Below are 20,611 nucleotides of genomic sequence, written 5' to 3'. Positions count from 1 at the left end.
TGTGTGCATCACATATACCTGGATTCATTTCAGTGCAAAATAGCCATTAGCAAACCATCTTGAAGACTTTTTCCCTCTATTTCTTCACATATATAACTTAAGGAAGTATATCACACTGCAACACATTAACCAAGAGCTGCTGTGAAGACTAGGGAAATACTCCTCAACCTATTTGTTTTTGTTACCTTTGATTTTCAAAGAGCTCTTTGATATGGTGATCCTCTATTTCTGAGCAGTAATGCCTGAAGCAGAGGTTAAATAGCATGGAATTATTCTCTTCTCCTTTCCACCTTTTTGGTATTCATGGTCTCTTTGCCTCCCCTGCAGCTGCCACAAGAATAATTTCAGAGATACTTCAGCCCTCTGGGGTCTCACTGCAGGAGACAGGTGGGCTGGTGAGAGGTCAGTTCCTGCTGGAGCCCATCTGATAAGGCCCAGTGTCCTCCATCACACTTTTCCTCCACTCCTGAGGCTAAATGAAATGGAGGGAGCTCTGCTGGGGCACCAAGGGCAAGAATTACTGTATGGCATGGAATTATGAAACTGGAGCAAGAAACAGACTACAGCATGGGAATATGTACATATGGAAGACATAGCCAAGTCTTCTGGATACATCTCTAAGTCCTGTAACCATAATATGAGGGACTCTAGGAAGCATACTGGATGCTTGCTGTGATCTTACACCCCACCATCAGTGCCTTTTTCTAGGCACCAGGCAGGACAGCAGTGAGAGAGATGCTGTCTCACTAAAGTGGCCACCCTTAGCACCTTGTAGGCAGGAGTGAGCCGATGAGAATAGGGAAGGAAGAAAACACCATTAGAGAGAGAAACAAAAAGCCAACTTTAAAATCTTAAAGAGTTATCATAGTAGGGTATCGTTTTATCAATAGCACAGATGCACCATTATCAGCAAGTAGGCACCAGAAGCTCTATGTAGTGCAGGGGTTTTCACTAACAGAGAATTTAGTGATCTTCCGGGAACATCACTGTCCTATTTTAAACACCTTTTTGGTTGCTACATGGCCTGTAAACTTGTCACTATGCTTTAGGGAGAACTCACTACAAGGAGGTTGCATGAAGACTTGCATTATAGTACTCAGTTCACCTTCAGCACTTCAAACAGACCACTCATGACAAAAACTGGATCTGAAAGCAGTGTAACGTGACTTTCAGTTCCATTCACACATGATTTGGACAACTACATCACAGATTAAATATATTAAAATTCAAAGATAGGCTACATACTCTTTCCATGACATCCGTTGGCTACATGAGACTTAAAGGAAGATGGAATAAAGGCAGTGACTCTGTTATAAGAGCAGATTACAAAAACCTCAGAGGCAAAAAAAAAAATCCAACCCAAAGCAGGGAAAACATACTGCAAGGCATGGAAGAGATGCAAAACTGCCCATAGAATATGAAAATTATTATGAAAACCAAGCTATTTTCATTATCTGTAAATGCCTCAATCTGTGCAGTTATTTCTGTTTCAAATTTTCAGTTCTCTAACTTCATAATGCCATAAAAAGGCAACCTTTCTCCATAACACTTTCTCTAAACCATTTCTTCCCTATGCAGCACTCAAACATTTTCATTCAGTGCCATAATCTGGCCTCAACAAGCCATGAAACACACCCTGGCTTGCAATACAGCATCCACATCCAGAACCTCATCAAAAACTCATTTGTGCCAACTGAAGGTCACCCTCTTGTTTCACTGCACCATTAAAACCACTTCCTCTGACTACTGAAAAGTGCCATGTTTACTTGTAACCACAGCACTTAGCACCACTAAACCAGGAAACAATGGAAATACTTACATCTATTAATAGACCATTAAGCACATGGGAAAAATATGCCCTGTGGCTAATGCATGGTATCAGAAGTCAAGACACTAGCATGAAAGTAAAGCCCTACTCTCTCCCTTCCCCTCAGGAGAGGGAAAGGAGAACTAGCTCATCTACCATTTATTTTTGGAAGCTGTAATTTGCTCACTGTTTATCAACATTTTAAGAGGCCCAACAGCACATTCCAGTCTTCTCTCCCTGAGGTCTCTTCCTCCTGACACAGAGTGGGTCTGCACACACACACACAGATGCCACATTCAACACAACCAAGGGAATGAAAACTGGCAAGATGCAGACAAGTCACCAGCAAAAGGAAAAGGAAAACGCTTCCCATTTGCTGATACCACCCTTTCAAGGGAAGGGAAACTAAATCCCTTAACATAAAATATGTAAAAATCACAGTAGTGATATGTGGATAAACACTTCAATATTGTCCAATTTTCCCTTCTGAGGCAAAGGAAAGGCCTTTCTTGGGTGATTTGTCATACAGCAAATTTCAGAGCATAAAAAAAAAATTTGTTTCACATGACTGGAGTTTTTTTCAAAATTAAGTTTATTTTACTCCCAATATATTTAGATATTGAAAGTTTATTCCAACTCAACCAATCAAGGCCAGTTTATTCAAAGTGAGGTATTCTTCCAGCTCTCACTTGATCTATTGCTTAAGTGAGAAGGCAGCAGAGCTCTGCCCGGACCCCTCCAGCACTCCTGTTGTGGCTACAAATCCAGGCATGCCACAGCACCTTTAGAAAGTTTGTATCATTCCCTTTTGATAGTAGCCACATGAAGAATTTCGGTATTCCACACCCACAAGCAAAATTAATTTCAAACTATAAATATTTGAATGAGCATTTTTCTGAAATAAAGCAGAGCCTTGATGGCTTCTGCTTGGCATGAGACAAGTAATTTGATAATTCATATGGACTGAATTGGGCAAGACGTACTTGCAGATCTTCCTAAGTGAAACAAAACCACAATGCATCCTCCAGCATCAGGCATCAAAACAGACAAAACTGTAATAACTATAGCAGTCTTACTACTATTTAATTGAAGATTGTTTGAGATGCTTTTACAGTAGCATCCACAAACTGGTATATGGTATCATGTATTTTTATCTAACACACCCATTCCCATCCTATCAAAATCTCAGGTAGAAGTGATAAATTCTCATTCATTTTATTTATCAAAATCACTACTAGGAAAAAGAAGTATCTAAGAGAAACTATTCAACAAGGAAAACTAGATTTATGAAGCTTCATATAATGTCTTCTAAACTGGTTGAATGCACAACACACCTGCAATTGTGGTAAGGTTTTGGGGCATAAAATCTATTTTCCTTTTGGTGCAAGCAGATGTATTACCATGCACAAAGCCAAACAAGGCACCTGGCTCTGGCACGAAGTAACCATGCAGAAGACACCCCAGACTAAAATGCTCATCATATCGCACCAAGTTAATACATGTTCCATGGACTGGTCCTCTTGGAAGGCAAATGCAAGCACATAGGAGGAATACAAAACATAGAATTACTACTGAAGGGGTTGACTTCAAAACCTTGGATATTTCATCTATTTTTGTACTCAAAATGCAGAAAAGTGAGAGTTTCCAGATTTCTCACAAACCAGAAAAAAAGGATCTGAATGTCCAACACTGCATCAAATGTGTATTTACTCCTATAAGGAAAAACAGAGCTCAAAAAGTTAAATATTGTTTCCTGTGCATCATATAATCTCTGTTGTTAAATCATTAGAAGAAATTGAGTTCAGCATTGTTTTTCCAACTGGTCCAATCAAAAAGCACATACATGTAACACTGGAACACAAAAAGTTGCATTTTACACTTCGTAAAGGAATGAATTTAACAAAAGTAAAATATTAATATGAGAAGTTTGCTACTGGCATCTTTATGCCAAGGAAAGTAACATGAAAACACTGTGGAAAAAAAAAAAGGTTTGGCACAAAGAGATAAACAGTTTAAAGCAAGCTCACCCCTAAGCAAACAGCTACCAGAACACAACTGTGCAAACCCTCCCCAACATCAGGGATACCTCTTCTATTCATCACTGCTTTGGACCCTCTCACTGAAAAGCTGTTAAAAAAACCAAATTGCTGTGTAAATGAAGTTTATGCAAAGATCGCAGAAATGCTTTATCAATCTCAGCAAAGTAGACATTTGTCTGCAGCACCTCAATACTACAAGAAAAATCAGCTCCCCCTTGATCAAAGGAAAGCAGACACAAACACATGAAAGAAGTAGCAAAAACCTTCAGATATTCAAGCACAAAAGTGAAATTGACATCCTAGAATTTAGGGCAAAACAGTTTGATCTTGCATTTGGCAAACAAAGATGACGTGCACACAAATTATACATGAAATGAAAAGAAGCAAAAAACTTCACAAAACTTCAGATCACAGAGGGCATAGATATTAAATAGTTATGGGAAAGTGTAACTACTGTGGATAATGCATTTAAGAGTTACAAGAAGAAAATTTAGAAAACTAAGAATGTGACCAACAAGCATTTGAATGTATTAGTTCATTACAACTGCAAAAAGCCTGAAATGTCCATGCATTATATATGTACATACACAGAGGACAACTCAAAGCCAAAAGTAATTCCATATGAAACATTTGGATTACTATTTAACTACAGTAAGAACTACTTTACTAAGACTCTTCCAACATTCAGACCCACAGAGTGTTAGGGTTTTTTTTGACAGCTTCATGACACAAATGAAGAAAAAAAATAGTGTATTATTTGAATAACAAAGTCTGTCAGATGCATTACAGTCTTTTAAACAACATAACAATAATCTTGAGGCATTTTTTTTCCCCATTTTAATGGTTAGATAGATTTCCACTTTGTGAAACCCACTTATCTCTTATCTTTACACAGCGACACATCATCATCATTAATCATTGTGAAGATAAGACACAGTGAAAGGTATTTCTAAATATCCTGTCTGAAGTCAGTCCAGGGTAATGTGACAACCCAAGATTTCAAGTAATTTTTTCACTGGGAAAGCTCCTTGAACACAAGTATAATGGGAAAACTCATACATACCATGTTCCTACATGCACTAATCCCAGGCATAGGAAATACACCCATAATATACCAAGTTGTGATGAAAATATCAAACATGAGTCAATTACAGCAAAATAACTCAGAAATTATGTAAAATGACCTAAAACAGGCAGAATAAAATAAACCCTTTTACAGTAGTGAACTTTGGTTTTGATTTCTCCAATAATCTTGGCTAAGCATTACTCCTTCTACTATTTAAGCATATTAACCAGATTTTCTCTCTCAACCAGTAGATGTCCACAAGAAAGTAAAATCTGAGTGTGTAATACAAGTAACTAAATGCAGTTAGCATTCCCAAAATTTGCATTAGCTGCCTGATCAGCTTCATCTCTCTCCAACCTGTACAGTCCAGTTATTTATAAAAAATTCCATAAAACAGTATCTTAAAAAAACTCAAAAAAGCATTATATAAATTGATGTAGAATCTAAACTGAGGATTACTGCTTCTGAGATCCACTCAACAGCTTGAGCCAGTCACAAACAAAGGGCTGGAAGCTGCAATGCCCTATCAGAGAGCTGGTGCAAAAACCTGATTTCATGAGGAGTGGTCAAGATAACCAAAAGAGAAGAACCAAACAAGCTACTCAATAATCCTGACACTGGGACTTTCCTGAAAAAGTGAAACACACAAAAAGGAATCAAGATGTTTTTTTCCCAGTCATCTGAGTAGTCCAGAATTGAACAGAATTTAAAGCCTTGCTCTGTAGCCTTAGAAAGCATTTCTAAGTGAATGACAGACATAAGTTTTTAAAGAATTTCCCCTGTCAGTTTTGGTCCACATAAATTGAATGACTGATCACCAAGAAAGTTACAATTGTGTTTTATTTATTCATGAGACTTAAAAAAACCTGCCTACTTAAATCTTCATACAGCCTCATCACATAGGATACATAGTTTCATTTACATTAAATATATACATGTTTCTTCAATTAGCACATCTAGAAATAATTACCTAATGTTAAAAAAAGTATTCCTGATGCCTTTCCACTGCTATGGATACACCAGCCACCAAAGCAAATGGAAAAATGCGACACTATACAATGCTGTCCTATAAATACTGAAGTTTTCAGATGCTTTACTTTCCTAACCTGTGCATTTCAAGTGATATACCTTCCTTTTACTTCTGCAGTCCTGGAATTCAAAGCCAAGAAATTTTTCTTCACTGCAGTTTAATGAACTTTATTGGAAAGTGGCTTGACTTTTTCTTTTTTAAGGACAAAGCCGATGTTACAATACTTTAAATACCAAAACAGTAACCTTGAGAGGATGTAGTGTATTAAACTGCCCTGAACTAAAGCAAATATGTGCAAATGGTAACATCACATGAAAAGCAGCACACAAATTAACCTTGGGGATAAACAACCTTGAGTGTCTATATATGAGAAAACAGTACAGTACAAAAAGAGGAGTGTAAGTACACATTGTTTAAATCATTTTGGGCTATAAGAAATCACTTGGAAAAGCAATGAGATCACAAAGAAAATCCCACACAGTATTTTTAAAGGAATCCACACATTCATTCCTTTCACACAAACCGGTTTTGTGATGTACAGTTTAATATGGCACAACACATCATCTTTTCTCTTAAATTCTTTTAGGCATGGTCACATTTTCTCTAAGGAAAAGACCCCAAACAACCAACAAACACATTTTACTCTGAAAATCAAAGTGTCTAGTATTTCAACTTCCTAGCACATACATTAAGCAAATCTTACTGGGCAGTAAAAAAGGAAAACAAGAGATTCAATACTGAGCCATTTGTCCTTCAAATGCTCTTTAGTCTTTACCTTTACCATAGACAGCAGCAGCAATAATGCCTACATTTTGGTCACCTAGCACTCTCCCTGACAAAAAAAAAAAAATCCTACAGTGTCAGGCTATTGTTTGCCTCATACCTTTGATTTTTGACAAAGGAATATAATTTCTTGTGCCACATAACTTTGCTCCTTGCTTGCAGAATTATAAACAATTTAACAACATTCTCTCCTCTAGCAGTCAACAGATGCAAAAAAATTTCCTTACTGCAGGCTTGTTTGTTACAGTTTGATCTGGGCAGAAGTCTGAAGTGCTTCACTTGCACTGCCATCCTAGCAACTCCCCCAGCACTGGAGGACCCTATGGATCAAAACTCAGATGCTGCCAAAGAACTACAAAGTTTGGGAAGAGGAACAGTGGCTACAGTCACTGCGTTTTGTTGGAGCAGCACCCTTTTGGGGGACAACATTGTGAGAAGGAGCATTTTACTCTGGAACAGATACATAAGATTCTTCCTATCCCTATGACCAAAACAAGGACTCCAGGACCAAGACATACATACAAACATAAATCATTTCCACATCCACATCCATGATTCACATTAGTAGCTGTTGTACTTATTACTAAATTGGCAGGTCCCACAAAAAAGAGCCTCACTCTCTCCTGCAGGAGATCCAAATCCCATCCATAGTGCTGTCTGTAACACTACACATACACAATCTTTTACACCACATCATGTATTATCTTCTAGCAGACAATTCAAATAACAAATTTGGCCAAGACCACTCTATACTGCCTTCCTTGGGCATTAGTGTTCAAATGCTTGACCACAAGTAATTATATCTGTCTGTGCCTGTCCATGCCCTACAACACATGACCCATTTGATACAATCTTTAATTATAGTGCATCCTATCTTTTCTATGGATTCCCAATCTCATAGGGGGTGAAAAATGGATTATATACTGGTCAATATAAGGAGTGAAGGTTTTTTGCAATATTTGCCTCTGAAGTTAAAATGTATAAGCTAAAAAAAAAACAAAAACAGAAGAGTACACGTGAATATTGGGAAGAATTCTTTATGCTTTAGAAAAAGAGGTGGGAAAAAAAACCCTCACAAATATGAATTCTGAGCACTAATTTCCTCCCATCTTCCATGTGAAATTCTAAAAAATGGAGACCCGAGCCCTAGAACTGCCTGACTGCTCAACGGGAACAACCTTACAGCAAAAGCTGCAGCTGCTGAGCATGTGGACAAGGGTAAGGAACAGCAAACACAGGTGTTCCCAGCTCCTTGCACTACGTTACCTCAAAGTCTCAGATTCCCACTCCATAAATCTGAGAGACTAATCCTTTTTTATCTCCCAAAGCAATTGTAAAGCTACTTTTAGTCACTACCGTGGCTTAGAACAAACGGGAAAATTAATTCCCTCTTATGCACCAGGTTTAGATGGTTTACCATCCACAAAGCAGAGGCTCCATACCAGATAATCAAGGTAAAAGTGTAATGAGCACCTGCATAACACCTTAATCAGGGCTCATCTCCTACTCGAGCCCAGGGGAGGTGAAGAAGGTGCAGCCAGACCCACCCTAACACCTACATGCGAAACCAAGAGCCAAGGTCACGACCACCAGCCTCGGCTCCAACACCTCGGAGCTGGAAGAATTGATCCAATGCCAGTGCTGCTCTACACATACAGCACAGCAGCCTCCTCTACATCTCACGCACCCTTTTCAACCTCGGAAATTAAAAGTTATGTTCGCTGAGCAGCGAGGAGAGACCTTAACCAGGAGCCGTGCCTACACAAGGGCTCTCCGTGCGGTGTTCACGCCCGATACCCGCCCAACCAGTTTGCTGCCCGGGCTGGGCAGCACCGGCACAGGCAGGCCCAGGCACCGCCGAGGACGAGGTTTACCAATCTCTGCCTCCCCACTCAGCACTTCGGGGCACAGCCGCGCTGCCGCCCGCCCGCCCCGGCAGCACCGCCCGCGGCCGGGGAAATCGCGGCGGCACAAAAGCCGCCTCATGCAAACACCTCCCGCACCACAAAGGGCAAGGACGGGGCTCCCCGGGAGCTCCCGCCGGCAGCGGCCGCCCCATCCCTCCGAGATGGCGGCCGGACCCGGCGGCACCTGCCAGGGAGCGACCCCCGCCTGCCCCGTCGCCGGGGCTTGGGCAGCGCCGGCTCCGGGCGGCGAGGCACGGGACGGGACGGCGCCGAGGGAAGCCGCGGGATGCGGGCGGGGGAGCCGCCGTCCCCCGGCACCTCACGGGGCCGCAGCCCCAGCCCTTACCTGCGGGCCGCGGGTGGCTGCGCGCAGCCCCCGGCTCCGCCATCTTCCCCGCCGGTGCCGCCGCGTCCCGCCGGGGCCGGCTGGGCTGGCTGAGCCCGCGGCCGCCGCACAGGCGCAGTGCCCGCCCCGGCACCTGACGGGCGGCGAGGGGAGGGGCGGGGCGGGACGCGGCCGGGCCCTCACGGCGGGGCGGGCCCGGTGCTCAGGTGGGGCCGCGCCCCGCCCTCAGCGCTCCGGCTGCGGGGCTGCGGGGCACGGCCGAGCGGCGCTTTGGTGCCCGGGCGCGTTCGGTCGGGTTATCCCCGACTGCCGAACAACCAGCGCTCTCCGGCTTTCCGGGCGGATCCGGCCGTTCTCCAGGGTTTTTCCATCCAGGTGTTTGCGTCGGCTGTTTGCAGGCCTGGGATGAATCGATGGCACCGGGGAAAGGCACAGCCTGTCCTTCCCATCTGGCTGCGGTCGCGGTTCCCTGCGGGCTGGCCCTGCAGCGGCAGGACCACTTTGTACTCGGTTTTAGAAGGGGAAAAATTAACATGATTTTTGTTTCTTCTCATCACTCGCATACTAGTGGTTGAACTGCCCTTCCCAAAATTTTAACACACACCTCGTATATTTCTTCTGCTCTCCCGTTACTGGTTTTGCTGTTTCCGGACCGTGCTGGGACACAGCAGTGCTGCGGGAGCGCACACAGCCCCAGCGCTTTGGGACAGCTCCTGCTCAAAACGTTGCCAGAACTGGTGTTAGATGCCAAACACCGTATTGACCCATCTTCACTGACGATTTACCAAAATTTAAATGTAAGATATATTTAATCCTTCCACTTTTCATTCTTAATCCCTTTGTTTTCTTCTTTTTGTCAAGCAATTTTATTACCTTTATATCGTTTACCTGGAAGTACAGACATAGTCAGTATGAGAGGAAAGAGGACAGCATTTACTTTGGTATTCCTGATGTGTCTCCTAGTAAATCACTATTTCCTAAGAGGCAATTATTCTGTTGGGGTGCTGGGCAACAATTCTTCCATCTACACATTCAAGTGGTGTTCTCATGTTTGGGTTCATACACCTCAATAAAATTTTAGCTACACAGATTTAGGGTTTCTGTAGTATGTAGTTCTGCATATAGTAGCAATTATTCCTAATGTTGCTTTATCAATGAAATACTTAATTTTCATTGTTTATAACTCTGCTAAATTAAAAAAGTGTCAAATGATGTTTTCATTTCAGCTGTTTCTCCCCCTAACCCTACTTCAAGGGACTTTACTTTAGACTTACCTGTCTAAAGATTCAATTGCACAGATTTGGTCACACAAAAGAAATACTTCACCTGTCTTACTGTAGCTGTCTCTCCTAATTTCCAGGGGCTCCTTTAGCAACAAAACCAAAAGAAGGAAGAATCTCCTGTAATGTTAATTAATCTTTAGCCTACTGGTGTCTGATGAACACATGGGAAAGAACAGCTGGTCTCAGTGCAAGATACATGGGCTTAGTGATGAGGAAAAGGTGACAGAGAAGATGAATTTCCAGGACTGGAAAATAGGACAGCAAAGAATGGATTTGGAGCATGAAAAGATGGAGGATTATGGCCAGACATTGGAGAGAGGTATGAGGGTATCCACAGGGAGGGTATTCAGGCAGTAGCCAGTGGCTGAGAGGGATGGATGGGGGCACTGGAGAATCTGCCCCAAGGAACATAAGCCAAACAATGTTGGCTCTCGAGTGGTCATGAAGCCCATAAGCACAGTATGTCACACAGAGAAAGAAGTGTTCTCCTGCAACTGTAATTTCCTCTGATAGCTGATTCACAGCATTCAGGCTGGGAGTCATGCAGTGGGGAAAAAAAATAAAGATATTTTAAAGAAAACTTAAGGAAACTATATAGAAAACATGGAAGCTCCAAAGACAAAGCCCTCCCCTACAGTATTGTATGTTGTTTGTGATATGAATCAGTTTTTAAATTACCTTTGCAGAGTGGTTTTTTCCCACAAGACTCCTGCCTCATTCAATACAGGGATGTCTTTAATTAATGTATAGTTCTTCTGTTTCTCTTCATTTTCATCATGTAAAGTGAAATCTTTCATGTCATATTCTCTGTGCATTCTTCAAACCCTGCCTTGAAGGCAGGTTAATTAATTTCCATGATGACTTTCCTGTGGTAATCTTATAACTCCTTCAAAACATTCATAAATTTAACTTTGCAACAGCCTTCTAAATTGAAGTAGTACTAGTATCATATTTGCCACACAGGGAAGAGCTAAAGGAAGGTGCTGTGTCTGTAGTTGTCTGTAGTGGTTTGTTAATTCTTTTATGTTGTGGAGACTGGCAGGTTGTTTTAAAGAAGGGAATAGTGGATTTAATGCAGTGTGCATCCACCAGCATCTCAGAAACAAGAGCATAACTGTCCTTGCTCATGTTTGACTCTAAATACTTCATAGCTCTTTAAGCACTAGATGTAGTGGGTTACTTACAATCTACAAAGCTTTGGTATGTACTTACACCTGGGAGTCAGGAGCTAATTGCAGGCATGTCTGTGTATCCTTCTTTATGACAGATAGAGACATATCTTTCATATCCTTCTTTTAGACAGATGTGATGTTTTTTAATATTCAATCTTTAAAAGGGAAGTTATGAACACTTTAATTTTGCCATACTTCATAGAACAAGACTGTTTTATTGACTATAGCAGCAAGAGGGGCCTTCCCAGCTGTGGTGGGACTACAGCCAGTGTTTGCATGCTTAAAACTGGAGGTGTCACCATGTTTAATGTCCCTTCCCACCAGCAGAAGGAAAGCATCCTAGAGGTTGCACATCACCAGGAGCAATGGGAGGGTCCATTTTTGAGTGATAGGGGAAGGATTATACAACTTTTACACAGTCCTATAGCCTTTGGTTGCTGGGGGATGGGATTGGGAAGTTTCTCCTCAGCTCCTGGGCCAGGAGTATGAATTATCACAGCAGTGCCTGCAAGGGCAATGAGACAGCAGAGAGAAGCTGTTTGCTTGCTGGGCATTGCCAGTCTCTGATCAGCAGCTCTCTGGCATGAACTATAAAGCAGTGCAGGAATTTTCCCAACACAGAACTCAGTCTCTGTAAGGAACATCACATTGAGCACTCCATTTGGGAAAGTGTTTATTGCAGACACTTTGGTTATTCTGCTTTCTTCATCTGAAGCCCAATTTGTCCTGCTATGAATGAAGCTCTGGTAACACTTGTTCTAGAATGTTGTATTTTGAAGCATTGTTCTTTTAAGGTGTTTTGTGCACTGTTAAAATCAATACCACTTTGGATTTATTTTGTGGAAAACATTTTTCCTCTCTTACCACACATTTTCAAGAGATGCTGTATTTAAACAGGTCTGTGCAAAGGAGCTACAGTAGGTGGTGGTCAGCCTACGCCTGTGAAAATCTCAGAGGTAAATTTGCAGAGAAGTAAATTCTTAAAGTCAGCTCAGGATGCAGACAGAAAAAAGCTGGAGAGACTGATAATTTTGCTACCTTAACAGACATTCAAATAAAAACTATAAAAAGTGTAAACCAATTTTGAAAATCTTGGCTCCTTTTCTCAGTGTTTCTGAGATGGTGGTATCTATGCAACCAAAGCCATCCCACCCTAGGAATGCTTCTGAGGCAAAACAGAACAGTCAGTCCTGAGCAAACTAGCCAAATTTACAAAGCTACAAATTTATGCTGGTCCACAGTTTTTGCTGTATTTTGCCATTTTGAATCAATAGCCAAGAATTTGAGTGACCAGGAAAGGTAAGGCAAGTAGAATGGCTGCCTGGGCTATTTCAGTTGGAGCAACTGGCCCAGTGTCATGCAAACACTGCATGTCAGAGATGGCAAACTCATTTCTCCTAGGCAGTATTTGTCTGCTTTAATTTCAAAATCATCCTTCCTTTTCTGGAACTCTTAGAAGTCCAGTGCCTCATAACCTCTGGATGAAATTCAGTGCTCCAACCAAAGTATTTTTACAAGTGGTGGAAAGTCATTTGAAGAGAAGTACTCCTCTTCATCAGGTAAGTTTGTGTTCTTTGAGATAAAAAGAACATGACTCAGAAGTCAGAAAGAGTGTTTTAGCACATGTATCAGAAACTGAAGAAAGGTGGTGGGTATAACTAGATATAGTTGTTCCTGATTGTTGAAATATTAACTCAGCATCTTAAGCATTCCCCTAAAATAGGTTACAAAGGCACATAAGACAAGGGGGAATGCCTTTAAACTGAAAGAGGGCAAGTTCAGATTTGAATTTAGGAAGAAATTCTTTACTGTGAGGGTGGTGAGGCACATGGACACATTGCCCAGAGAAGTTGTGGATGTCCTATCCCTGGAAACGCTCAAGGCCAAGTTGTAAGGAGTTTTGAGCAACCAAGCCTAGTGGAAGGTGCCCCTATTCACCACAGGGGGTTGGACTAGATGAGCTCTGAAAGGTCTCTTCCAACTCAAACTATTCTATGGTTCTATGAAAGGGCAGAAACACTCATGGAGTAATTGTCCTCACAAGAGATGGATCTTACATAAAATCATGGGCACTGAAGTCAACAAACTGAGGTGCATTGTGATAACAGAGAAAATATTTTTTTCCAGTACCTTGAAATCTTTCTATAGAATGTGTTGGTGGTAGCAGTCTTGAATGTAGATACCAACAGCAAAATGGTGCTCCATTTCAAAATCACGGTTTGTACTTCTGAAGAACTTCTACCTTTTAGTCAAAAATATTTTTATAAAAAATAGTTGAATTTGCCCAGGTGAAACAGCTTCAATTTCTGTTTCACTGTTTAAGAAGCCACAGATACTCACAGGCGTTAAGCTTTTTTTAAGTTCCCCTGATTGACGAGCAGGAACAATGTGCAACTCAGTCTGGAAAAACTTGAACTACATCTGTCTGCTTTACTTTTGTGTATCCACATATCTAAGAGCTGTCATTCAGTGAGTAATATCAGTCTAGTGTTAAAATAATTTTTAGGATGAATCATAATGGATTGCTTTTTATTTGTTATTTGACATGTGAAAAGTGTATTCTTTCTCCTTCTTGTGAAAGTAGGTGTTTTTTTAACATTGTTAAATTGTTAAATCACACATCTCAATATCCTGTGCCATATGTGATTTTTGTACTCCCCAAATGCCTTGAACAGGGCCATATTTTCACTTGCCTCACACTTTTATTCTTTGAAGTTCAGTCATAGCTATTTGATTTGGAAAAGGTTGTCACTAACAGGGTTGATCTTCACAAAAATAAGTGAAAATAGAGCAAGAGAGGAACTCTCTCATCGCCTTGTCTTTTGTTATTTACTGACAGCAGAGGCATTTTAAGTCATGTGCAAACATAACTCTGTATACACACCCTGCTTTGCTGAGCATGGTAATGGGATAAACAGCAGTGGAATGCAGCACTAACCTATTTCACATTTATTGAAACTGATTTAAACTGAATATTTTGTCATCAATATTTCATTGAAAGAGTCATATATATTATTTCTTCAGTTCTCCTGTAAATAAGTCCTTAAATACTTGCCACCAAATACCAGCTACTCTCCTCCAGATTCAAAATCTTGTGAGTCATGAATCTCAAGAGCTGTGTTACTAATTGCTTTGCAGATTTGTGGGCAGGTATCATTGGGGAACAAGTTGGATTTTAATGAGTTTTGGATTGCTTTTGATTCTGGGATGCAATTAAAGGTTATTTACTGCAGTATTAGGCAAAGAAAAGGCAAAAGCTCTGACAGATTTTCATGCTTTAAGAGGATGTGACACAGTCTTACCTTTGCTGGGAGAGGCGGGAGAAGATAGGTCTTGTTTTGGAAAGGAAGAATGTCTGCCCTGCAGCCATAGAAATATTTTTCCGTTTCTCTTCACCACCTGCTGAAGTGATTGATATTTGCCTGAAGGATTTTCAGTTATTTGTGATACTTTTGTTTAACTGCACCAGGATACTTTGCCAGGAAGTGGAATATTCTTACCCCAGCAGTACCTCAACTAAACATGCAGAGGATTATGTTATATAGGAGAGAAGCATGGAAAGGAATGTTCCTGCTTTCCATGATGTCTTCTAGATTGACAATGAACTGTTCTCAAGTTTATGGAATATCAAATCCTAAGATGTTTCTACCCTGATTGAATGCCTAAAATAGCATTAAACTAGTTAAGTTTAGTTATCATTGAATAATAATTATACTGCATCAGATGTCAGTCAGTCAGTAGAGAATACGTTTTTTACTTTTTTGGTTAAACTAGAGTCCCAAGTATGATCAATTCAATCACTTTGAAGAGAAGGGAAATCATGACTACCTGGGGATGCAAAACCTCTGCATCATATATAGACCAGGTAGTCCAAGAAGTCATATGGTCTTGAGACTACTTAACTTTGTGAGTAGCACTGCATCTGCCTCACAGTCACAGTGAGACCATTTGCCTGCTCCATGCTCACCATTTCCAAGTGGAAAGTGGTAAGACCAGTGCCTCAGCCTCTCTGAGCACTGTCCATAAGATAACTCTGGAAGAAACATGATAATTCTAGGAGAGAAGTCCATGTGATTTAGGTCTGCTTTCATAACTAATTTTCAATGATTTTTTAAATCATAGACATTCATGAATTTTTACCTTTTAGGAATCCATGACAGACCCAGATGTAATTTAAGAAAATACTTACTACCTGCCCAGCATAGGTAAGTAGAAATCAAATTCTGACTGCTTTTACTGAAAGAGAGAAAGAACATTGTAAAAGTTGAGCATTTTATTTACTTTTATAACCAATCTTTTCATTCTTCCTTAAACTCCATAGACGAGGTTTGAGCCATGTGACCTGGCACACTCAGACACAGAGGAAGCTATGCTGGTCCCAGTGATTCTGTGGCTGCTTCAAAGCATGATAAATCAGGCTATGCCTGGAGATGGTTACAGTCTGAAGGCCTTCTGGTTATTAAAATGAGATCAATAATTTTTAAGCAAGCAATATTTGAAAAATGGTTGAGCTAAATCTGAAATCAATTAGTATAAAATATTATACTGGGCATTTTAACACAAAAGGGGAGGGTCTATTGATAAAACTTGTTCATGAAGAATGAAATGTATTTTCAGGCTGAGCTACACTAATTTCAACACAGCTACAACAAATTACTTAGTCTGTCTCTGAAGAGAAAAATCAGTTACTTCAGTTTATAGTGTGTAAACATTTGATAAAAAAAAATCCTAACTAGATACTCTAAAATGATAACTTCAAGGAATATGATGGAGATGCATTTAGACAGTTGTCATGTGTTTAAAATTTGAATAAACATCAGATATTAATCAAACATTAGCTTACCTTAATTTCACAGGTTAAAGATGACTCTCACGAACAATTAAGCATCCATACTCTGCCTCCCTGCCAATCCAATCATGGAACATGCTGCTTCCTCTAGATCTGAATTTTATAGGAATTACAACTCAGGAAATACAGTGTATACTATAAACCTCTGTAGCCAACACAAGAGAGACCAAAAAAAAAAAAAAAAAAGGTTCATTGCTAGTTATTAAATAAAAATAGGCACGAGAGACCCTGTGGAAATAGTGTTGAGGAAGGTCCCAAATGCATAATGCTGTTTTTGTAGCCATTTTGTGTATTTTCTGAATTTTAGCTCTTTAGCTTTCCTTCTCCCCTCACTGAAAATCAGAGGTACATCTAGCATGTATTTTCTAAATTCCCTCTTTTATATATGTTTACTGCCTATTAGAATGTTCAAAGTTTAATTTATTTATGAGAGAAGTTTTTCACTCAGTCTTCAAGCTCAGTTTGAAGATACAACCTGATGTAACTACCACAATTAATTGGGGAAAACTATGATGGTGAAAACCAGTGTTTCTATTCAATGAGAAATCTGATGTTCAGAATTTCTTTTTATTTCAAATCAAAGTAATGGAAATTACTTTTTTGTAGTTAAAAATATTTAATAATTCTACAAATTTCTTCTAAAAATATGAAAACTGTGGCAAAGTTTTCATAGCACTCTAGCATATTTTCTCACTGCAGTGTCTGTTAGCACATTTAAGAATAGGTCTTAAAGTGTTATATCTCCATATTTATAGAAGAACTCAAGATATTAATTTTTTTTCCAATTGGCATGACAGACATCTATGCCCCTATCTAAATCCCACTCCTAGGCTCTCTTGGATACTGCAGGCTCTCTGATACTCCAGTATAGTACCATATTTTTTCTAACTTTTTCTAAACTATCTTTACTTAAACATGACTTCTGCTATTCACAGCATCCCTTTTCTTTCTCTGAAATCATTAATGTATGTTTCATCATCTCTTTTTTTCTCCTCCATCTTTCCTAAATTATGCATGTAACTCCATCCTATTATTCCAGCCACACTTGCTAATCCTCCACAGGTATCTGTGTTAGCTAGTTTTGCATTCTGACACAATAGTTTTGGATCCTCTGTTTTGTTTTACCAATCCAGTATCTTCATGCTGGCCACCACAAGAGGCTAATTTTTAGCCAGCAGTTTCCCACTCCATGTATCAGTACTGGCACTTTCATTCCTCTGACCTTTTGATATTCCTTTCTCACTACATTATCATCATGCAGATTACACAAACCTTTCCCAGCTTTGTTCCCTACTTTAAAATTTAAGCTTTTTATCAATCAAATTAGCCTTGATCCCAATCCAGACCTCAAACTACTCTGTGTGTGCTTGCATGTATGATCCTCTTCCAAGAATGTTTCTCAATGACCAACCCTAAGCCTTCCTACATGTCATCTGTTGGTCTTCACCATAAATTTGCACCTTCCTTCTAAATCTTTAAAAAACAAAAGAATTCCATTCCATTTTTATTGATATTGTATTATTCATATTTTACTGGGTTATAATTTCAGACATTTTTTCCATGTCTTCCTGCTAGCCGCCAATTGCTTCTGCAATTGGAGTAATTTTTTCATGTTCGTTCATAAGTCTTGACCTACTGGAACAAAAGTGTACAAGAGTCAGAATGACCATCTCTTCTATGCGATTTAGATTAGCCAAACTAAAAAAAAAGTTCTAAGTAAATCACTACCACTTGACAGACAAAAAAACACCCACAGTATGAGGCACTTAGTGTCAAAACCAGAAATGCCAAAGCCCAGCTGGAGCTGAGACTGCTGCAGGGCACTGGTTGGAACAAAGCAGATTTTGGAGATTGCTAATTGGAAAAGCAAGTTCTGGGAAAATGGATTTCTACTGACAGAGGCCCCTTGTGACAACAGGTATTGACAAAAAAGCTGATGAACTCAGTGCCTTTTTTCTGCCTCTGCCTTCAGAGCCAAAGCCAGCTCCTCAACTCCTGCCTGTACAGACACATCTGGGGAGGGAATTGGGCAGTGGAGGAGCAAGAGGTTAGAGAAGCTCCGTATATTCAGGTCCACTGGGCTGGATGGGAATCACCCCAAGTTTACTGGGAGACCTGGTGGGCTTGACTGTGAAGCAACTATCAGTCCTCATCCTTAATAAAAGGCAAGAAGGAAGATGGGAGTCATAGAATCACAGGATGGTTTGGGTTGGAAGGGGTTGAGGATTGGAGAGTTGCTCTTTGGATGGGCCAGTCAGCCACATCTCAGTCAATGGTAAGATCAGGGAAACCATAATCTGTGGGGTCAGCCCAGGAAGGCAAACCATGTTTGACCTGCTGAGTGCCTGCAGTGATGAAATGTCTGGCCCTGTGGGCAAGGGCAGAGTACAACATACCTTGGTTTGAATATGGCTTTTGACAACACCATCCCCACCCTTCCCCTCCGGAAACAGCAGAAGTGTGGGCTGGACAAACCACCTGTTTGGATGGATTTGAAGCTTTAAGGATAGCAATCACTAACTCAGTATTTTGTTGGTAATTAGCAAAGCAGCCTGGGCTCAATACTGGCACCCATATCCAGTGCTTTCATCAACAACCTGGCTGCAATGCAGAGCCCATTCTGAGCAGGCATCACTGAGGCTGGGGAGCAGCTGCTGGTCAACCCAAAAGGACCCTGAAAAGATTAAGGATTAGACAGAGACGTCATGATTCTTATAAGAAGTATGAAGTTCTGCCCCTGAAACAGCTGGAATAGACCCTTGTATGGGTACAGAGTGGGAAGTGGCTGGCAAGGTCAATCCTGTGGGTTACAGCACACACTGGAGTGCACAGGAATGAACTCATGGCCCTTCTGAAAGGAAGCTCACACTGGGGTGCATTAGAGGCATGGCCAGCATGGCACAGGGAATTTGCTGATAATCTCTGCTAGGTGCTGGTGAAGCCATGCCTGGAATACTTTTGGACACCTCTGATCAGGACAGGCAGGGCAAGGTTAGAGTGTGTTCAGTGGAGGGCTGATAAGAAAGTTGTTGGGGAGAGGCTGAAGGTGCTGGACTTAGCTGGTAGAAAGGAAGCTATGAAGTAACAGCATCAGTCTACAAGTGTTTGGAAGATCATTCAAGAAGTGTCAGAGTCAAACTCTTCTTATCACTGCCAGAGGGTCTAACAGAGCAATTGCCACAGCTTACAACTTGAGAGGTTCAGACTGAGCATCAGAAAATAAAATCAATTAGTAGCTGGGCAGTGGAACATGTCCAAAGGAATGGAGGAATCTGTCACTGAGGCTTTTCAAGACTCAGGCAAAGCCAAGACTGACAGTCTAATGCTGACCTGGTCCAACTAAAAAACAGCCTTCAGAGGTACTTTTCAACCAACATTTTAATGACCTTGCAGTAGGTCCCAGGTCTTCACATCTTATTAATGAAGCCTATTATTAAAATAATCTATTTATTAACTTGTTTAGTTTCATGAGTGATGGTAAAAGATTGTCACTTAGCCTGTTTGGAGAGAGACGACTCAATATATGGGAAACACCTTGGTGACTTGCCTAACTGGGACACCACCTCTCACCAACCTACTTTATGGAGTTAGAAATGTAGCAAGAGACTTCTGCTAAGGCAAGGCTTTCAAGTCACACTTCTGCTCCACATCCCCCTGCCCTGGCACTCATTTGCCTTTCCAACTTAGTTGACTTAGGCCTCTTCCACATTAAAATATGAATATAAACTCAGCTGCTCCTTCCACCATGTCTGAATAGGCATGTTGGAACATATAGTAGAGGCAAATAGTAATTTGCTTCTCTCTAGTCTTCTGTTATCAAAGCAGTATCCAACTTCTTTGTTCTGTAGAAAATGATTTGATATAAATAGACATAATTCTGTAGTGAACTATATTGATTCCATAAGACCTCAGCTCAGTAGAATCCCACACTGATCACATCATCAAGTGAGCTTGCTTCACCTTGTTTTTCGGAGAACAGTAATCTGCTTGTCCTCTGTTTAGAACTGTGAATCTTTTACCCCCTACTCTCAGAAGATAGTATAGATCCATATATACCATACATCTAAATCCTTTCTTGTATTGTGGATTTGATCTTGGGTCCAGTATTCAAAGTTTCAGTGGAGAAATGATGGGACACAATGCATCTAAACGAGAGGAGCACAAAAGCCATACTTGGAGAAATTAAAATGAGAATGTATCTGATGGAATACACCTAACCCACGTGGAGACAAAATAACGTAACTTTACAGAAGTTTCACAGAGCTGCATTTAGATATTTGTCATATATGTCAAAAGTTGTGTAAACATATTAATCAAATATTAACTTAC

At 40.6% G+C, this 20,611-nt stretch overlaps 1 protein-coding gene and 1 long non-coding RNA gene across 13 annotated transcripts in view; one reads left to right on the top strand and one right to left on the bottom strand.

The window, feature by feature from the left end:
- The window catches only part of MAP7D2 (MAP7 domain containing 2), an 84,143-nt gene extending 74,501 nt beyond the window's left edge, over nucleotides 1-9,642 (bottom strand). For 3 of the 5 annotated variants that reach the window (XM_086879925.1, XM_086879927.1, XM_086879929.1), the window contains exon 1: nucleotides 8,979-9,089. In XM_086879925.1, the coding sequence (XP_086736051.1) occupies nucleotides 8,979-9,021 (43 nt within the window). In that variant the 5' untranslated portion in view covers nucleotides 9,022-9,089. Of the gene's footprint in view, nucleotides 1-5,361; nucleotides 5,541-8,978; nucleotides 9,130-9,582 lie in introns of those variants that run through there. The other 2 variants (XM_086879931.1, XM_086879926.1) reach the window with 2 other exon arrangements.
- Nucleotides 9,137-20,611, top strand: part of LOC147653975 (uncharacterized) — a 22,098-nt gene continuing 10,623 nt past the window's right edge. For 2 of the 8 annotated variants that reach the window (XR_015284168.1, XR_015284167.1), the window contains exons 1-4: nucleotides 9,187-9,353; nucleotides 9,647-9,775; nucleotides 10,339-10,580; nucleotides 15,581-15,638. This is a non-coding gene — a long non-coding RNA (uncharacterized LOC147653975). Of the gene's footprint in view, nucleotides 9,354-9,626; nucleotides 9,776-10,338; nucleotides 10,581-12,330; nucleotides 12,390-15,580; nucleotides 15,639-15,754; nucleotides 16,266-20,611 lie in introns of those variants that run through there. The other 6 variants (XR_015284162.1, XR_015284163.1, XR_015284164.1 and 3 more) reach the window with 5 other exon arrangements.

Source organism: Cyanistes caeruleus, chromosome 3 (genome assembly GCF_971803275.1).
Source record: "Cyanistes caeruleus chromosome 3, bCyaCae1.hap1.1, whole genome shotgun sequence".
NCBI classification, from domain to species: domain Eukaryota; kingdom Metazoa; phylum Chordata; class Aves; order Passeriformes; family Paridae; genus Cyanistes; species Cyanistes caeruleus.
The sequence above is the reverse complement of the archived record's forward strand: the minus strand, read 5'-3'. Positions and strand labels throughout refer to the sequence as shown.